Source organism: Haemaphysalis longicornis, unplaced genomic scaffold (assembly GCF_048455015.1).
Source record: "Haemaphysalis longicornis isolate Haplotype H1 unplaced genomic scaffold, Haemaphysalis longicornis Haplotype H1 scaffold_6, whole genome shotgun sequence".
Taxonomy (NCBI): domain Eukaryota; kingdom Metazoa; phylum Arthropoda; class Arachnida; order Ixodida; family Ixodidae; genus Haemaphysalis; species Haemaphysalis longicornis.
Window position 1 is genome coordinate 199977902 of NW_027526407.1, and position 21328 is coordinate 199999229.

Here is a 21328-nt window from a genome sequence, read left to right on the forward strand (position 1 = left end):
AAGAAACAGAAAGATTTTGGTGCAGTTACTTGTACTGTTGTCGGTAACCAAGCACTATGGTTTGAGTCCACTTCAACACCTAAGCTGCAGAAATAAACGCTGGGTATGGACAAGCCATTTGCTCAAACTTCAGTTTTTGCCATCTCACCAGCACAGCCCCAGCAAAAAAGAAAAGAAACAGAGCCAATTCTATTCAAAATGAACAACAGTTTTATTGGGAACATTGTCGCACTTAACATGAAGTGAGCACCCATCATTTCCAGGTGCACTGACAGCTCAATACAGGGGAATGGCAAGTCGGGAATCAGGAACTTGCAGAGAGGATTGGCACCGTTACAGTCAGCACCTGGAAGAGCAAAGATTAAATGATAAAGAAGGCATCTGTAAGGACACTCATGAGGTCAGCCACAAGATGCCCAGAAATTGCGTAAGAAAAGAGAGCACCTGATGCGCTGTCTGAATGCACTCTGCACTTAAAACTATGCAATGCTGTGGTTCAATTACATTACCTTTGGGCAACAAAGTGTCTAGGAGAAGGCATCCTCTCACAACGCAAGCCGCTACTGCCGAGTATGGATAATAATAACCTTAGAACATTACTGCTGCTGTAACTTTTGCCGTGGTAATCCCCGAATAGGGTGGACGAACGGTAAACAGAGCTGGGACATTTTTCTGGGACATTTTTCTGTCAGTCATCTTTATATTCACCATTTGAATGGTTGCTATGCACACTCCGCCCCCCAGAGTGGACGCATGCCGTTGCTGTGGCATGTAACATATATTCAGCCTATATGCTGTGGCAGTTAACTTACTGGCAGGTGACTGAGTGGCAGCTGTTTGTGAAGACTTTGGGCCTTCCACTATGCATATACAGAAGCTGGAGGGGTATCCTAGAGTGGGAAAGATGCCAAGGTTTCGTAAAGCCAAATCTTGGCTAAAAACAGCATTCGTCTCTGAACATTTCAGCTTGGCAGATCCCGGAGAGCCTCGGCATCTCGTCTGATGTGGCAAGGGGGGCTTATATGCCCCTTTAGCCAGAAATAGACTGAGAGTTTGCGTCTGAACCTAAGAGTGTGATTGCTTACTGAGACTCTGCCCAGATCCTGCGGTGGGAACAGAGTCCTGGCCAATACCTTTCAAGTGGTTTACGTACATTTGGAATTTAACGGCGTTAAAATTAGGGCTTGAGTGACTTGTACGCACTTGGTACAAGAGTTTGCAGTTTGAAGTTTTTCTTTTATCACTCACATTGTAAGTATTAACTTCTCATTGTATGAGCCACATTAACTTCTCATTGTATGAACCACATCTCGAACTCATCAATTCAATCCCCATCTATGAAGTTCCGCAAGATTTGTTGACGGGCTAGTTGGTCTGATACTTGAAAAGCCATGAGGATTGCTTGGAACGACGACACAAAGAGGAGACAACAGGACAAGCGCAACTAATCACTAATTTATTCACGGGCTTACGCCCCCAAATATAAGACAAATTGGTGTATGCGCCGAACATACATACGCAAAACGCCAAGAAAGAACACGTTCATCATCAACCCTACAAGCAAGACTTTAACAATTCAGACTCTCTTTTATATAAAGCCAAAGATGTGTCACTCACGCATTTGTGCGCACTATTTATCAAGAAGGCTTTCATTATCTCACACGCGACATCGCTGCTGCCCCGGCCAAGAATCTTAATCTCATTCAGTTGCGGCCTGCACCCACTTTTTTCCCAATTTCTGCAATGCTCCGTCAAGTTAGTTGTAGCATCTATATCTCCTAAAGTGCGCTCATGCTCCCCTGCACGATCGTTCATGCAGCGCCCAGTTTGGCCAATATAGGCCTTTCCACATGTAAGTAGAATTTGGTAAACGACGCCTTTCGCGCATTTCACAAAGGGCTTGGAATGTTTCTTGGCACAACCGCTCCGTTTCGTTTTCTCCTTTGCAGTGAGAGAACAAAGCTGTTTCAGCTTCACAGGAGCAGAGAACACTGTAGGTACTCCATACCTATTAGCCACTTTTTTCAAATTATGGGCTACCTTATGCATGTATGGTACCACCACTGGCTTCGCACCATCCCTTGAAACCCTTTTGCGCGTTTGTCCTTTTGTCTTTTGGAGGAGTGTTGCACTCAACGCCGCCAGGATTGTACAGGGGAAGCCAGCATCGTCCAACCGGGACACTTGGTTTTTAAAACTTTCCTCCATTCTGTGCGAGCACGACTTCATAAGAGAAGACTCAAGGTGCATTGCAGCAATACCTCTTTTCAAGGTCTTTGAATGCGGCGACTAATAAGGTAAAAGATCCTTTGCAGCTTTTGGATGATACATCCAACACACGTGTGTTTCAGAAACAGACATTTCGATGTTTAGGAACTGCAGAGTTTCTTCTATCGGAGCCTCATGTGTAAACGTCAGCCCCTTACCATGTTGTCTGAAATCAACTAAAATCCCATTCATCAGGTCATGGTAGCTCAAGTGATTTTGCTTCTTTAAAAGAATCCAAAAATCATCCACAACCTAAAAACTTTTAGAACCTTGTTCCCATTAAAAACATCCACTAGGGTGCGGTCAATATAAGACAAAAAAATATTACACAGGACAGGGGCTACACACGAACCGATACATATACCCCGACGTTGCAAGTACAAACTATTGTCAAAAGTTATAAAAGTGCTACTGAGATAAAATTCAAGTAAGGTTATAGAATTATCTACATTCATCCCTGTTGAATTCTGAAACGAAACTTCACCGTTCTCCTCTATACAGGACCTAACAGACTCGAGCAGTTCAGCATGAGGCACAGAATAAAACAGATCTTTAACATCGACAGAAAATATAAACCCTATGTTCCGGTGTTGCGCAAGAAAGCAAGTTACATCCTTTGAATTTCTGGTAGCAAAAGGATCCCACACCTCTAGCGTATGTAAATGTTTCTGAAGAAACCTACTGACCTGGATCTGCCCAGAGCCTTTCTCACTAACCACTGTCCTAAACGGGAAATCTGCTTTGCGTGTCTTGGCCAAGAAAAATACCTCCAACGAGTTGCCTATACACTTATTTATACCAGATGCTACCTTTGCCAGTCCCAAGTCATTGCATAACTTCATGGCCTTATATTTTAATTCTCGTCACACCCCTCTTAACCTGTCTAAAGTTCTTACTAATTGCCTGACCTGCCTTTTCACTAAACACACCTTCAGGTACAACAACAAAACCTCCGTCTTTGTCTTCCTGCAAAAGGCGCAGGTTCTTATCTCTAAAAAAGTGCAGAACATCTTTCAGGGGTCGCTTCTTAGTAGTTCATGGCTTGTGAACTGTCTACGCTAAGCTGTCCACCCCTTCTAAAAGGCAGCGCTCTTGACTTTCGCCGTCAACTTTCCTGGCGATTCTTCTGTTTAGTGCAAGTAATTCATCAACTTGCACATCTGGCTCCTCGCTGTACTTTGGTCCTTTCTCGAAAACGTCCATAATTGTCTCAGGCACTTCACCACCACCGCTCTGGTGAGCCTCCTGCCAAATCAACCGAAGTTCATACAATTGGGTTCCTGACTGCCACCGAACAGGGGGACAAACACTACTAACATTTCTACTTCATCCTTCACGGGGCAGAACTGCATCTATAAACCTTGTTGTCTTTTCCGAATATGAAATCTAGAGCATTGGAGTGGAGTGCTCACAGTAAACATTCGAATGCTTTCATAGAAATAGAGCAGAATTACAGAATACAGAAACTTGATCCACAGCATAAACAAAGCACCTCAATCACTGCAAACGGCACCAATTTCAGGGCTTCACACTGTAAGTAAAATACTGCGAAATTTTGTGCTTCTGCACACAGTTTTTCTGAACTTGAAAAATTGGTGCACCTAAAGGGACCCTGCATTATCTTTGAGCAATGCAAGTAAACCTGCATGACATTTAGATTACACTCTCAGGAATACCCGGGCCAAATATTACACGTGCACAAGAAGTGGTGAGCGTGCAAATTGCTGTGAAAGACGTGGAAAAACCAACCGTGCTCTCTTTAAATTTCCTCATTATTAAGCACCCCTGGCATGGCCTAAACGATGTCATTGCGGCCATGGCTGTCCTATTGGCTGTCACTGGTCAACTTCACGGCTCATTTCTCGCATTTCCTGTGACGATACGCCGTCGCCAGCGCTGTGTACCAAACCCTTCTATGTCTGAACCTATATGCACAGTTTTGGCATTTCTTTTGTGTTTTGAGTGTGTACAGAGTTTGAGTGATAAACTCAATACTTCCTTTTCAACCAGACCACTCGACAACAAACGTTTATTGTTTCAAAAACGCCCTACCAGCGTGAGCACGTGCTTGTGAGCAAGCAGTCATGCCTGTTTTTTTTTTGTGGCACCAGACCGGAAATAGACTTCTGCACTTTGCGGAGAAAAGAAGAAAATTCCCCGGCCTGTGATATATCGAAGGCCGCCGAAGAGAACGCCGCAAGCCACACCCCTCTCAGAGAGAGAGGGCGCAGCTTTCGCCACGTTGTCCACAGTCAAGTTGAGAGGGAACAATTATGTGTGATTTCTCACAGCACGTAGTTTCAGTGATAGGGAACATATTTTAATAATTCGTGCGGGTGGAGATTGCTGGGACAGAAAAAATAAAGGTCTATAAAAGCCCAACCCGTACCACATACGTATCACGGGTGACGCCAATTAAAAATAAACAAACTGGACTGAACTCAGAAAGTGTTTTTAATAGACAGGAAAAGAAGAAAGAAAGAAGAGATCTATCACGCGAAACCAAGCAAAGGGGGGGGGGGGGAGGCAATCAGCGGTATTTTTTTTAAACGAATATGTGAAAGCTAGATTGCTGGGGCAATAGACTTTACCCCAGAAAGCATTCCAAGTAGTCGACGGTAAGTGCTGCAGGGTCCCTTTAAGGAGAATGCAAATAAAAGGAACAGTCGAGCTCCCTATTGCAAATAAAAGAGCACCACTTAAAACATACTAAAACTGAATCAGTTGTGCTTTGCAGATAGCACCCTAAGACGTTTGAAAGCAAAATCTTTAAATCTACCAGCTTTAAGTGTGCTGCCAAAATGAATGATGGCAAACAAGACAGTGAGCCGTGCAGCCACATTATTTTTCTACACATTTGTTGCTACAGCATATGTAAACTGCTACTGTAAATGGATATCCAAACACTGCAGTTATATTCTGGGCTAACGGTTAAGTAAAAAAAAAGGCTCTTATGCAAACATGCAAAACACAAGGACAAATGCAGCTAACTAGGTGTGGCTGGCCCTTAGAGACTTTTGTATGGAAGTTAGCCCACAGCTTCTGACTTCTGACGCACCTTTCAAATTCGTTGCTGTAATTGTCAAGCTATAAAATGTTAGAAAGGTTTTTGAAATACCCTGTGATGTTCTTTCTTTTGTAGCGCAGGCTACACTACGCTACTTCGGGCAGTAATCGTGGGGAGACAAGTTTTGTCCTTGAGGGCTAGAAGTCAAACCTCACCCCCTTACGCAAGCACCTGGCATGGAGCAGCCGCCAGATAATGGGAAGAGATAGGTGACAAGGCCACTGCCGCACCAATAAGGGCTCGCCACGAAGGAAGGCCACGAGGCCACATGTGGTGCAGAACCATGGGTGATAGAGGAAGGCGAACATCCAGTTGTGGTACCTCATACAGCGGCAAGGTTTAAACAATGCCGCGAGGCGAAAAGAGGAGAAACGCTACTGTTGCGTACAGCTGCGCTGCCTTCACGTCCTACGCATTAGTGTGAGCTTCCTTCATTTTTTGCAATAAACTCTCAATTCAGATAAGTGGTTCCTTTCTTTTTAAACTGATGTACTAAAAGTTATATGCGCTTGTTTCCACACAATTGAAATGAAACAAGGATTTACAACACTTTGAAGTAAAACCCTGCTTCTTTCTTTTAGAACAATTCACGCAATTTTATGCATCGAAAACAATCTGCAAATACTTAGGGTGCTTGGCACCAAAAATGACACTTTTAAGCACCAAAATTACACGCTGACAATGCATGAAATGCACGCGCATGGCTTTTGGCAAGGCAGGTGCCAAGTCAAATATTCTCGTGGTATCCAATTAACTATCCCAATATTGCATTGAGAGGTGCACAGCACTTCACGCTCGTCCTGGAGTGAGCATGCGCGACTCTTTGTCGACGCGACCCAATAGACGCACACAATTTCAATTAGAGCCTACTGCAAGACAGCTTTGTTGTAAACATATTCTGTGCAACTGATGGCTGCAGGGCTTCAGCAATGACCGACAAGACACAGCAACAAGCAATGGAAAAGCTTGAGTCCTTACGTGGTGTTTCCTGTTGAACTCGGCCACTGCAGCCTCCTCGTCGATGCTGAAGGGCAGGTAGAAGTCGAAGCTGTACTTGGGCTCCTTGCTTGTCAGCACCATGCGATCTTCACCCACGTCCAGTGTAAGGGCCGAGGAGCTCGACTCCTGCAACAGGGCAGTTGCGGGACGATGTGGTTATAATGGTTACAAAGGCAAAATTTGGTGTATAGTATCTACATTGAGTATATTTTTAAATTTTGTTAAGAACATGAATGTTATGCACCTATAGCTGCGTCCCCTATCTGCACAACAGGCCAGAGTGCCTGTCATGTATAGTAAATTTATTCATTCATTCAAACATTTGCTTTGTTCTGTATCCCACAGTCAAGAAATGTTTTACTTCGTCGTGACGTTTAACACAACCATGCATCATTCTGCCCAGTACCCTCTACCATGCCTTGGTGGCTGAGTGTTTGTGAAATAAACAGAAATAAATACCCTAGAGTTTGAGGGTTCTAAACTGTGAATGTGCTGGGGGACTCAAGATCGAAGTAGGAGGCAATGTGTGCGGCAACTTATTGTGACAATAATTAGCTTGTGGCTGCAGTAGGCTCATACACCGATTTTCTGCCCATTTACGGCATATCTGGCTCATAGATTTTCCCACTAATGTATACTAGAGAGACCATAATCGCTCAAGTGCCATGCACCACAGAGGCCGCCATTACAGCTGCCAGTGTTCTATGCTTTCTTGGCCTGACTGGAGGCATGGCTTCTGGCCACACCTGACTACAAAAATGAACCACACGGGCAACATTTCTTTTTGTTGTCATGCAAGAAGCTTTTAAAAAATTCCTTACCAATAAATTCTTTAAGAGCTATACTTTCATATTCATAAACCAACTGCATATAACTTTCCAAAACAACCTTGTGGATTTTTTGTTGCCACAGGCCACTTCTAAACTTCGCCATGAGCCATTCCCAATAACAATGGAAAGCTTCTTTATGGTAAAGTACGACGCTCTCGTTAAACAGTGGCTCGCGTAGACACACTAGCGCCGTAGCGCCTGATTTACCTATAAATGTACAAAGCTCAGTAAGCTATGTGGTATGGCTTTCCCGCACAGCTGTAGCGTTGAGCGAGGAAGCCGACCTACACAACGCTCTTTGCAGAGAAGAATGCACGTGACATGCAGGAAAGCCGACTTTCACAGCGTTGAGAAATTGGACATCAGAATGGAAAATTGCTACGATACTTCCAAGGGCAGTGCTTTGCTTTTTGAGGCTAGATCAGGTTGCTTGCGCACTAAGAGCTTTGTGGGGAAGTATCCACAAAATTATGGGGTATGCGTGGACTACGGAAAGGAAAAAACTATGCGGCACATGGTGTTAGGATGCGAGGGTATGCATCCAAATCTACACGAGGGAAATATTCGGCTTCCAGAAGCCCTAGGATTTAAGGGTAGCACAGAGGGAGTTAAATTCAAGGCTGTCGAGGCGACGAAAAGAAGATTAGGATGCTGGTGGACAAGAAGTAGAGAGGGAAACATTGCCTGGGACAGCTACTACCGGTAACAGAAAAAATAAGTATTTTGTGCCTTCCCTAAGGGCAGCGCTAGTATTGAACGAAGAGTACAAAACAAAGGTATATTAGTTGTTTTTTTGTAAGATGACACGTCATTACCCCGCTACAAAAAGATACCACTAGCAATCATTATCGTCATCATCCAAAGTCGGCTTCACGGCTTCCTACTGAAAGCATCCCAGGGTCACCGTCACATACGGGATCACAAGCGGCACTCACCACGCCCGGGAGGGAGAAGCGAGCCACCACGGTGTCCTGCTGCCCTGGCAGACTGTGCCTGGTCAGGTCCAGCCTGGCCGACCCGCGCCACGTCGGGGACGAGGCCTTGTTGCTGACGCCTTCGACGGAGCCGCCGGTGTCGGGCTGGCCCTTGTCCCCACCGCCGCTGGTGCCCGCTGACGCCACCTGACTGCACGAACCACGGGTAGCACATTAAAAAACCAACAAATGTACTTCATTAAATCATTTCGCTCTTAAAACGTAGTTGTAAGGACGCAGTGCTCACAGAACGCTTTGTGCGAGTACCGCATAAGCGCTGTAATAATGAAGTGACTTGGCAACTCCCTTTTCAGTCTCACACGGCAGATGGATGGAGTCACCTTAGAGGAAGCCGGAATCTTACATGTTGCTGAAGCGTTTCTCTTCCGATTGTTAGCTAAGAGTCACCAATTCACATTACACTAACCCGCAGTTATAGTTCTTACCGGGGTAGGAAATGCAAAAAAGAAAAAAAAATACCGGGTCATCTCCACTAATCTAAAACCTTGGAAGGGGCGAAGCATGCAGTGTATTCTTGGCGCCTTTGGCGTTTTTGCCAACGGAGCGAAACCGCTGGAGTGTAAGGTATACAGCTTTGCTGTAAAAGTCTCTTCTCTTAGAAGCACGAAGCTCTCTAGCGCGAGGCGTAAACGAGTGTACCGGTGTTTTAGTACCGTTACTATATGAGACGACGATTACGACGACGACAGGAGATGCCAACAGCCCCACCCACTAAGAAGCTTCGCCGTTAAAAAAAACGCACTGACAGCTCCCTCCTCGTGCATTACAAACACACCGGAAGAACGTACTCTCCTCCACGCCACAGTCTCTCGAGCCGCCAATCTCAGATATATCGGCGTTTACAAACGGAAACCTTTTACAACGATACTATCCTCTTTCACCTATCTGCAGCCCTTTTCCCCCACAACTTCCCACATAAAACTAGGGAGCAGGGAGAACTTTTTTGCGCTGGGTGGACAAGCACAGCGGTCAGCAGCACGACCACACATCTGCGAATGCTTTTCCATCTAAGAAATGCAATTGCTAGACGTGAGATATTGTCGAAATTTGGGGGACGCTTACTGCACGAGCCGTAAACCACAAATAATCACCTAAGCCGCTTGAAATGCTAAAACCAAACAAAAAGTGTATACTGGTTATACATTATATACCTTATATTTCCAATAGTGGCAGCGCTGGCCCGTGGCCGAGTGGTGTGGAGCGCTAGGTATGTTACTTTGCAAGTTGGAATCCCCGAGCGTACATTCTTTTTGGAAGTTTTTTTTCAGGCCGATGTTTTCGATACTGAGTTCACCAGTTTTGGGCCGTAACGTTCACTGCTCCACGAGCGAGTTCGCAGAACGCGCGCAGACTGACACTGACGCTCTAGCGAGTTCTCGTTGCCGTGCTATTGCCAAAGCACCGACTGCTTGCGGGCAGTGGGCACAGGCCAGAATCAGCAGACCCTTGGTCTGGTGCGAACACGCTTTTTACGATACAGGCATGAGTGAGGCAAGCTCGAAATATGGGGGGAAAGCGCATGGCATTTGAGCGTCTGCGGTGACGTGGAGGGCGTTCATCCACTGCGCGTAGGCCTAGGCTAGTGATTGCTACGATACCAAGCCGTCCTGGGAGGCTTATCTTAGGCATTTTACAGCCGACATGGCAGGGAAGCGGTATGGCGATTATTGAGATATCGAGAATGCCCATCTAACGATAACGTCAGATGTCCAGCATGCTGTTTTACAGAACCGAAACCGAAACTTGTCTGAATGCTAACCTTGGACATCGTGCAATAACGATGCACCTCCTCCCGACGTCACAGCCTTTAGTTGGTGCGGCCGCCGCAGAACGCGCATGGTATACTATTTCTTCTTTAGGGCTTTATAAAATAATTACCGACTCAGCAACCGAATAAACGATGAAAAGTGTGTTAATTTGAACCAGTCTACGCAATGCAAGCAAAAACGGGAGCTTGAAAAATTAATTTCATCTCTTTAAGTCCGCGATTGCAGCCGATTTGCTTCTTCTTCGCTGCCGCAATGACCTTTACTCCATCTTTGTTGCTAAAGTGCGAGCTTCTTCCGTTTTTTATTTTTTATTTTTCGAAGTGACAATCATTGGATATCGAGGGGCGCACGCTATGACGTGTTCTTCTCGTGCCGAGCAAGTGTTCCCACGATCACGGCGAACGCTGGAGTTTTTTTTTTTTTTTGCCAGTCTTTGCCAATTTCCCTAAGTGGGTATGCTTGGCTTGACAAACATGCGCCGGAGACGCCGGGCAGTCGCCGCGATCGAGGCACGCACACACGAGCACTCGGCATTTTTTTAGGCTTAACTGTCAGGCGGTAGCCGCGATGGGCGCGCTCATGTGCGCTCAGCATTTTCTTGGTGTTTTTAACTGCGGACACGAAAGTCGAATGGTTTGCTAAACAGCTCCGCTGTTACTAAAATATTCTTTAGGGCCCGCTCAGCGCAACCGGAGCCAATGGAGCTCCGCTCCGATGGCGCTCCCGCTTGCTATCGGAGCGGAGCGGACCGTGAAAACGGTCAGCTAAAACTCGCTTAGCTTTTAAAAATTTGTTAGCTGTAGGCGCTGAGCCGCGCGCCCGATATTGCATTACCACTTTTACCGGCGTGAATATACGTGAATTTTACAGCCAGTGACTGGGTCTTTCCTGTGACTGGGTCTTTCCTTTTTAACTACTGTTGTCTCGTGTGGAGCACAACTTCTGCAACTAATATAAATAGGTTATTTTTGCTACAGAAAAAAATTATTCGGCTTCCATGTAATGCACGTTACGATGCTCCTACTGCCCCTTTGTTTAGTAAACTTTGTCTACCTAAGATTCAGGACCTGCTTAAGTACCGATTAGCCTACACATATACTCTAGAACGCAAAAACAATACTAAGAACATTTCGTTGATAGCTAATCTTCAAATTAATCATACGCCCTATCCGACTAGACTGTCTGAACGTTGGAAAGTTCCTCGCCCACGTACAAACTACACTTTGCAGATGATTGGGTATACCCTTCCGAAGTTGTTGAATGGACTTGCATTTATTGACTTTGATATTGACTCATGTACAAAATCTATGCTGTTTAACTTGTTTGTTCGGGAATAGTTCCTTGCTGTGTTTGTGCGGTTTGTTGCGTATATTTTTTATCACTATTGCCTTCACGTCCTTATATCCACTTATTGATGCGCTATCTATTGTACTTTTGAACATATTGTATTTTCCGTGCTAGTTTTGTTTGTCACCCACAAGTGGTGTCTATGTATCGCTTTTTTCGTTTGTTTTTCCCGTCGCTGTTGTTTCTGTTGACCATGAAGGATGTAGGGCTCCGTCAAGTTGCTGAGTGCAGCTTTTTACCCTATTTTACGCCATAACGGTGTACGTTTATGGAAATAAACTTCAACTTCAACTTCAAGGTTATCATTTTGCACCGGGCCACCCTTGCAGCATAGCAGCCCGATGCCTTAGCCACGGATGTACCACAGAGGGTATTTCATAGATGTTACACAACTTAGCACACTCGCAACCCTAAGCAAATTTAATGCAGAACACTAATACATTACCAAGCATGTTCTATTAATTGAAAATACGCGTTTCTTTGCGACGAAAATACATGATAGGGCTTAGGTATAGTAGAGAGGGTTGACGGTCGCGACGTCACACGTGGCGCTGCTGAGGGGGGGGGGAGGGGGCAAAACCACAGGAAATTCACAAGCAAAATCAGAAGTGTCTGACTGACCAATCCAGCGGCCATGCGCTAATTACTCAATAAAAAAAAGAGGGAAAGATGCTGTCAGGATTAGACAGATTAGACGCAGAGGCAAAAGAAAATATCAGAAAAAAATATTCTTCCTTGCACCGTCGGGAGCAGGAACCGAACACACAATGCTACCTCTTCACTAATTCGCTAGCGCAGCCGAGACACGAACTTGAATGTCATTTCCGCAACCTACCACTTCAGAGCAGTGCGTGCATGCACACACCTTCACGCCCACTGACCGATAGCGGTCGTTTCCATGTTGATAACAAATTCTACTTTTGTTGATAAGGGCACCCACACTGCGCGAGGGGCCCCGCGGAACGACGGGCCAACGCGGCATGCCGAGACCATTATCGGTCCTCAACATAATGGGGCTTTTCCAAGTGCTTCATCTGCGCATGCGCTCGGAGGTATACGGTCATTACTTCTGGGACTCGCACATCTCAGTCACCGCTGATGACGGACACGATCAAAGCACCGGGCCCAACTTCAAACAGATTGTAGGTGGCATCCGGGGGCCGCTGCCAAATCGCTTCGCCATCGGACAGCTTGTCACCCGCATTGCGAAACGCGCAAAAATGGGTCAACAGCGCGCACAAAAAGCGAGCTTCCCGCATTGTGTAAACAAGTCAAACGCCATGTACATAGGACAACAGAGCCAGGTAGGGTCATAGGGTTTCTTACAATATACACCAGAGAGGAATGTGGCGCTAGCGTCTATGCGGCTCACATTAGGGCCGTCTGTGTCGTCATGGGCCTCCATTATACAGTACGCTCGCCTTAGTTTCGTCGTTGGCTTGGATTTAAACGTTTTAGTCGCCGTAAATTCAAACGCCGTGCCATGAGAACACCAACAAGAGTGTTTTGTTACATGTTTAGAAAAAAGAAACACGCTGCTTTAAAGTTAAGTGAAAAGGAATTAAAGCGTATTCCATTTAATGAGAGTCTGTCGGAACGGTTGTATTGGCAATCAATGCATAATGAAGAAAGCAAACCCAAAAACTCGTTGAATAATCCAAATGTTATGCCAAGCCCAAGCCAGCAGCACTGATGTTCCCATAACCATCCACGCCGACATAGATTCCCAGGCGCAGTTTCCTCTCTAGTATACACTTAATAGAAAACTCTATGGGTAAGGTATCGCCACGGGCGCGCTCTGTGATTTAACGGGGACTTGAGACAAAATACAGCCTCCTTCGATTTGAAAGAAACAGCCTTCCAAACAATTAACCTCTGAAAGAAATAGCTCACTCAGCGCCATCCCAGAAACCAGAGCCGTTTGTCTCGAATGTTGCAAACATTCCAATTTTCGCGCCCCGGTGACGTAACACGGGCGCGCGCGTTTCGAAAGGAGATTGCAACGAATGCGTGATATCACCTGCCTTTTCTCGCTTACTTTATTTGTCGTCGCTGCAGTAATTTATAAGCATATACAGTCCACAAGATCAGGGAAACGGCTCGTGCCATGTTCAAAATATTACTAGGAACGAACTACTTGCACCGTGAGGAGTAACATCCGGCTGTGGTGATGAGGCACAGCGGCAACTTTCGTTGCCGTTCTTAAACTTGTAACCGAGTACAGCGCTTTTCTTGGCGTGCAAAGGTCAACTGCGTGGACACAACATCGAGTGGGAAAGATCTAGTGACCGGTGAAACCTCCCAGGATGGAAAACGAGTAACCCGACACAAGAGTGAATACTCGGATCACAATGACCTGCATTACCTTAGTTGGCAAACACCCTAAAGCGACACCATGATGAGGTATTCAAACGCGCTGTTTATTTATTTTCCGTTCCCTTCAGGGCGCCTCCATCGTGGTCTCCTCCCCTTTCTGGCAACCCGCAACACGACACCCGAAGGCACTCACAGGGTCATCCTTTGTCGGGCGAAAAACAATGGACGACGCGTGTCACGCAGGGCGTGGTGTCCGCATAGTCAGAGCTTAGTCACGCCACCGGTACCGCGATGCCAAAGCGGCGACACGGGCAGGCGAGGTGCGAACCCAGTCTAAAATCAAAACAGGGAATACCGCAGAAACCTAACGAAAATTCCTGTCGTACGACAAGGAACTTCGCTGTGACAACAGAAGTCCCGTTGTTGCGGCAAAGCCATCTGTTGTTTCGAACCACATTTTTGTCGTAACGACAAAGTCAATTTTCTCAACCACAAACATTCCACAACAAAACTACCATTTACGGTATACTCTTCACCGTGGGCAATAACACTGAAACCATGTGCAACTACTCAGAGAACATCAGGATCTCGACAAGACAGGAATTCGGCACAACGGAACATCAAAATCAGGACAAGAATACGGCACGCGACAGAACATCAGAATCACGACACAACAAAGATACAAGACGACAGTACGACACGCAAAAATACGACAAAATACAGAAACTTTTTCTTGTCGTCGTTTTCGACTGGGAAAAGTCGGGCAACAACCCTCACGTTGCATTAAATTACGTCTGACACGGGGAAATGAGCCAGACGAAGAGGACTGATCAAGGGGGCAGCGCTTTAATCGCATTTAAGCCTACCTTTCTGCTTCAGGTAGCTTGAATAGATGACGGATACTAATTAACGGGTAATTGGGGTTCTTATCATAGCAAACTTTACTTTGACGGCCTTTTTATTTCCAGCATTGAATTGGTATTTTGAAGTCCTAACGAATTTCAATGTGATTTAGCCCTGTCCAATCCCGCATTGTGCGAAAAACTTTGACGCATCATCATCATCATCATGGGTGGAGAGAAGAGGAGAAGGAAGACGAGGGCCTTCGGACGTAGTGTTCCCTGGAAGCAAAGAATTAAGTCTAATGAAAATAGGGTTAATCTTTCTTTATGGTGGCCTTGAGCTCCTCAACATTGCATGTGCCCCTACGCACGAAGCCTGATTAACGGAACATGCGCGCGCGCAAAGTTTTAAAGATATACCATTTTAAATTTATTAAGTGTTCTTATTGAAATTCGGCGATTTCTTTACTTCTGTGCAAACACAGGTGTACGGATGTATTCAGCAGTAATTCGAACATGGGAGCCGTGGCCGAACCGCATCCAAGCGCTGATAGAACGAGAATCAGTCGGGGAGTGGCTCGAAGTGCAAACACATTGCAGGGGCTTGCTAAGGATCGACGTGTCGTGGCGAATCCGCCACTAAGGATCTATGATAGGTCTTCTTCGATAGTGCGAAAGTCCTGTCCGCTTATTCTACGTCCCCATTTCTCACGCCTGCTTTCAAGTTCAGCCATTAACCGCTAGCCCAACTTACAATTCTGGTGCGCTAGGTTTTGGTAAATGTGGGCGTTAAAGTATGCGCAAGAACTTAGTATACGTGCGAGTTGTAATCACAAACAATGTACGTACAACTTGGAAGCTGCGGGATTTCCTTATGATTCCCTCCTTTACAGCCGGACTGGCTACAAGGCTACAGGCGGCATATTTCTTTTGAAGAAACAGTAGAAACCTGTCTTTTTTTTTTTTTTTCGATCCAAGCGCGCGAGTTGGAGTTGAAAATGTCTCAGCAATTTCCACCCATTAAAAATTGTGAATCTTTTAAATGCACACAATTCTGAAGATTTCAAGTACCTTACAAATCATTCTTCTGCTTGTGCTTTCGCCTTGATCTAACCGGCCTGTGCTTTTACGTGGGGCCTATATAGGTGAATTTTGTGCAGGACGAATTCACGTCGTTCTATCTGTATCCGCTTTAAATGTTTGGAATGGCAAGACGTTCGCACCGGAAACTGGAGCGAAGTCTTTAGTACCTGTGGATCGGGAAACTGATGATGATGACGATTGTGGTGTCTTCACGCGCCGAAGCTATAGCTGGGCTATATATGACGCGCTCTGTGATGGAGGCCTTCGGACTACATTCGACCGCCTGGTGATCTTTAATGTGCGCCGAAACCTTACACACGGGGGGCGCTTTCGCTCTCTGCCACCATACCAGAAAAGCACGGCCACCACGGCCGAGATCGAACCAGCTTGAGATCAGTGGCATAACGTCCTCGCCACTGAGCCACCGCGGCGGGTGGATCGGGAAAATTGACGGCTGGGAGCAAGGAATTGGTCTTGTGACCGTTTTGGTATGTTGATGACTATTCAGTGCATTCGAACGCTTCTGAAGCGCACGCCGCGCTAACCGGGATTTGGAAGCTTTCAGGGATACTTCAACTTCCCAATAATAATTGGATCAGATTAAGTCCACCCCTTGTATGTTTTTTGCGAAGGGACGACGTGAAGACACACTGTGGATGATGATTGCAGATGGAGTGCTTCTAAGATGTGCTACAGAGCAAAACTTCACGGCGCGAACAGAAAATAAACAAAAATGGTGATTATCAGCATTCCTTTTTCCTTTCCCACCTTCTCCATTCTTTTCTTTCATCGTGACCGGTGATTCTCTTTTTCCAATAAAGGTTCTCTACCACTACTGATTTATAAACAAAACAACACAGCCGGCAACCCCAAGGTGATACGGACAACGGCAGCAGCACTTAACGTGCACGTATGTGATTGCAGTGATTCTCTAAGGACAATACATCACGTGGTGCGGCCGCATGCGGTGATAAAACGAGAAAAAAGAATCCCGAAAGTAGACATCTGTCATTTTACATATACTATGCCTGGCACGAATGACCCTCGAGATATATGTATCTGGTAAAGTGTACAATGCGCTACCGTAGCATTCATGACAACGCGGCTATAGTCCATCTGTAGCTTCGGCGCGTGAAAACACCACAATCATCATCATCAGTTTACCGATTTTTGATCAGTACCCCATGCGGTACTGCAGTGAAATGTGTGTCCTGTGTGATGTGTGCGTAGTTCCGATTGTTAAAATTGCAGCCAAAAAAAAAATGCAAATGCACAAACGCATTTTTTCTTAGGCGATGGGTCTACGAAAATTACATTCACACTTGAAATCCCTGCAACACTCGAGGACGACGACGACAACAAAAACAAAAACAGGCTGAAAAAATGTGTGTAAGGCGCAAGTTACGGTGGTAATTGCGGTGGTAAACCGACATTATATAACAAATAAAAGGGAATGTGTGGATACGTGACCAAGAAGTACAACACAACAGGAGAAACAAGAGTTGTGGGAGGCAGTTCTCGCCAGCTGAAAACTGGAGCTTCAAAGTAAAACCGACTAACCATGCTCGAAAGGTGGCAATATCCAATAGCGCCTTGAAATGAGGAACCCAACCACCGCTCTGGAGTGAATTACATATTTGTACTTTTTTATCGATACCGTTATTGATGACGATGGCGATGATGGCGATACCGCGCTACCACCCGGTTTGCAACAGGCACGAAAATCTCGGTCAACATATACGCGCTTCGACGCAGACCTACCGAAGTTGCCGCTGTACTTCGCCGCGCCGCCCCCAACCCCCAGAAACCGTGGCTAAAATAAAACTTTCCTCTCTTTCCCCTTCTTTCTTTCTCTATCTCTCTCTTTCCAAATGGCGAATAACCGGCGACGAGAACACTACTGACTCACGACCGCCGTACCTTCTATTCCCCCTCTAAGCACGCCCTGTTTACGTCTTGAACGAACCAAGGTCTTCCTTGAACGGCACAACCGAGCCAGTGTTTCTCTAGACCAAAAATCCCCGGACGCCCTTAAACCGCATTTCTCACTCCACGCACGACGACCATGAACGAACAGGTGGCTTCCGCGCACCACTCCGAGCCCGCGAAGCAAGTTACGAGCGACGAAGGCCTCAGCCATTGTCGACGGAGCGCGCCTTGTAGAGCGAAAAACCCGTAAACAACAAGATGAGCTCTCCAGCGGGGGTCACACACCACACCACCTGCCAGCATTGCGTGTCGGCTGTCGGCGGCTATAAAGCAGAGCTTAAGCCGCCCGGCGTGGTGTGCACGGCGTACGCGCATCCAAGCGTGTAGGATGAGTCAGAGCCGGGGCATTTCCTATGCCTCCGGGCCACTCCTCCCTGCCCTCCCGTTCCGGACAAGGTGGCGTGCGCAGCTTTCCTGTACGGAAGACGCGTCAGTGGGCTACCGTGTCGTTCGTTCACAGCGACACGATCATGTCCGCGCGGGAACTCTCTCTAGATCAACGACGCCGATGTGGACGTCATTGGCCTCCGATTCCCATTCTGCCGCAGGTGACGAGGCGTCGGTTGGCGCTCGCGTGAGTACGCGCGCGTGATCATCTGTCAGAAAAGTGGCGCCATTCCAGAAGACCTCCCGCGGGCCACTTGGAGGAAGGACAGCGTCGTCAGCACGCTTCACCACGATCGGCACGTCGATGCATGGCATCCGAGATCACCCCACGGAGACCTATGTAAAAGACAAAAATGGCCGCGTATCTGCTTCTTTCGTTGCAAATGTCGCCGAAAGACGATAGTCGACTGGCGCCCCTGCCATTTAAACGCCTCCCTTGTCTTCCCCGATCAGCTGTGATGCTGTTGCTTTGCCGTCTCGTTCCTCCCAAGATAACACGCTAGAGGTTTGTTCAAGTCAATTTAAATTTACCGCGTTCCACGGCTCCAAGTCAGGTGTCTCGATGCCAGAGCTGCCGGACGGCGGAAACGCGGGTGAATCGAGGCGCCCTACTTCAACGTTTATAGAACCGCGCTGCCTTGGTCCACGTGCGTTCCAAGCAGAACGTGAAACCTATCTAGCGGAACCTTTCGTTGCTATTTCCGTTTGATTTCTAAAATGCCGCCACGAGGTGGCGCTGACAACAGCAGGCGACGGTTTTCTGTCGTTCAGTAGTAGTATTTCATTTGCTATCGCAAAAACCAAGCATCCGTAAATATTTAATATAGGAACACTGCAAGCACCGCTTAGGTATTGATTTTCTGCCCTATATTTGCGTAATGTCTTGTTCTTGTTCAACAATGTTGACAAGTATGAACACTAACACCTGACTTAGACGTCAGCCAAATATAAGACTATTGCGCAGATTTTATTTCACTTTGGCCGGGTGACTGAACCGAGTCACAGACAGACAGAGAAAAATTTTTGCGTTTAAGTAGCCCACGAAAGACTATCGTTTTTAATAATATAAAATAAATGAGGAAAAAAAAGGGCCCATCTCCCCGCGAGGGGGACTCGAGTAAATGCGTCGCATAGGGGGTGGGTGTATTGCGTTAACGTTTAGGGTTTGGGGATTTGGTGGTAGTGAATGCGTTGTATCAGCAGCTTCTTGAAGTAGTTTGAATGAGTCAAGGATATAAGGCGCGTTCGTAGCCTTCCATTCTGTGTCGGCTTTGTGGCGCAGTGGGTAGAGCACCATGTACCTTGCGTTCCGCCCGCAGGGTGGAGGGATCGAAACCAGGCGCCGGTAAGTATTATTTTTTTATATAGTGTAGGGGGAGGGGTGCGGACCTGTTGTTGAGAGCGAGGAGGGTAGCGTGATGCGGGAGAGGAGTGGGGGAGAGGGCGCACCTGGAACGGCTGTTGCGGACGCCGAGGGACGCCGACAACGCCGGGTGACGTCGTGAGTTAAAGAAATGCTCTGCATTTAATAAGCTCGGTTACGGTGGCCAATCGCAGGACGCCAGTTTCCCCAGCAGTGTATTCGAGTGTCTGTGGTTTGGCGAAAGCAAAGGCGTCCACCTGACGCGTTTAAGCACCCTCAACTAGCTTTCGTCGAATTCGTTGTTACGCGACAGGATTGGAAACTTTCTTACCCTTGACACTGTCTTATATTGCCACTTCGAAATATGAAACGAAGGTACGCAAAACGTTTAATGACAAAAATGGGCCAGGTTTAATTAGCACTCGCAAACGTATAGTAATCACGATAGAAAGTTCTATGTGGCTTGGTTTTGCAAAGCCTACGAACGCAGTGTTCCACGAAAGTTGGGTAACATCTACCAAACTTCGCCATCTAAGGCGAGACTGCGCGTTCAAGCGCCGGCGAGCAGCCGTTACACTCTCGCCTAGTCACGTGGTACCGCAGTGGCGAGGCTCTGCCGAGCGCAGCTACAACTCCTCTCAGACAGCGCATCACGTAGCGATACGTCACACCTGGCATACTTGCGCTACGGCGACTCAAGGCCATTGCGACGCCATGAATGACCTTGCTATATATGGCGTAGTAGAGCTCTCGCTCCAAATATTCTCTACTTTACACACAAACATTGCTGGGAAAAAACTGTTTTAACAGCAATATAAGGTGCCTCACAGCCCCAGCGCTTTGTATTAAATATCCCACAGATGTACCCATTAATCTCTGGGAGAGCTGTACGACAAAACGTTTTAAATAAGGCTTATCAGCTATCACGACTGGACTGCACGGAAGACATTCTGTAGGGGCATTGTACGCGGTCGCAGACGAAAATATAAATATCTCAGTGAGTTCAATAGATAAATGCCACTGAGCTTGTGTTGTGTGATTCTGTCCGTCCATCGTCAAAATATGCGCTGTTGCTACATTTGTATCTCGCCACCAGCTAGCCCAACATGGTACCCTTTTGGTTTATTTAAAACATTTGCGCATGGGGCCAAAGCGTGACACGCGAAACGTTACAGACGGCAAACGGGTCATTGAAAGTTATTTTCTCAAGGTTACGATAGCGTGCCCGCCTGGCGAAACCTTCCAGAGATTGAAGGAAGCGAGACTTTTTGAGCAAGCTGCGTCAGTCCCGCCTAGAGGAGCAGAGCAACACAACGGATACGTGCGTGCGTACGTAAAAAACGGTCCCACGGATAAACGGAACAAAAAGGAAGATAGCCATTCGCAAACGGAAATCGGCGTCGAGAGAGACACAGTGCCACCGACAAACAAAAAGGCGATAAGTATACGCCGGCGCATTAGGTGTTCTCACATCACCTCTCAGAGTCGCGGTGACTGCCCTAAGAGAACAGGATGGAGAGGTGGAAACCCCCTCCCTTTTTCCCTCTCCCCCGCGTGAGTCACCACCGCGGAACTCGAGAAGCATCGAGGAGAACGAAACCTGTTGCGCGCAGCGGTGTAGGAAGAGACGCATCCCGTGGCATGCACACAGGATCTTTTCACGCCCGAGGTGAAATCGCGCAGGCCAGTGCCGGACTAACGGCGATGATTTAATCGTCCTCGCCTCCGTAGCTGCCGGAGCTGAGCAAATCAGACGCGTTCTGTTGGCAGCAAAAGTGCTAGCTCCCCACTAAGCAAAACGGCAGGGAGAGCTCAGCGGTTCATGAAATGGATAGTTTGACGGACGCCCGTCACTTACCAAGCTAGTCAACACCGCGGCCTGTGAACAAAAAGAACAAAAAATGAAAGATGTTCCGGCTTGTTGACAAAGAGGCCAACTTGTGAACAAGGCTCCAGTGCGGGAGCCGATGATGATGATGGTTGGACGTTAATGGCGCAAGGCCAACTGGGGCAAAGAGCGCCCAAACACTGGTTATGTGTGACGGATGAAGAAGAAAACACCAAAATCAGTCA

At 46.9% G+C, this 21328-nt stretch overlaps 1 protein-coding gene across 1 annotated transcript in view; it reads right to left on the reverse strand.

Moving 5' to 3' along the window:
* Positions 1-208: 208 nt before the first annotated feature.
* Positions 209-21328, reverse strand: part of LOC144141301 (PIH1 domain-containing protein 1-like) — an 80906-nt gene continuing 59786 nt past the window's right edge. The window contains exons 6-8 of the mRNA XM_077672877.1: positions 8100-8289; positions 6314-6460; positions 209-346 (exon numbers count right to left, since the gene is read on the reverse strand). Coding sequence (XP_077529003.1) covers positions 305-346; positions 6314-6460; positions 8100-8289 — 379 coding nt within the window. The 3' untranslated portion in view covers positions 209-304. The remainder of the gene's footprint in view (positions 347-6313; positions 6461-8099; positions 8290-21328) is intronic.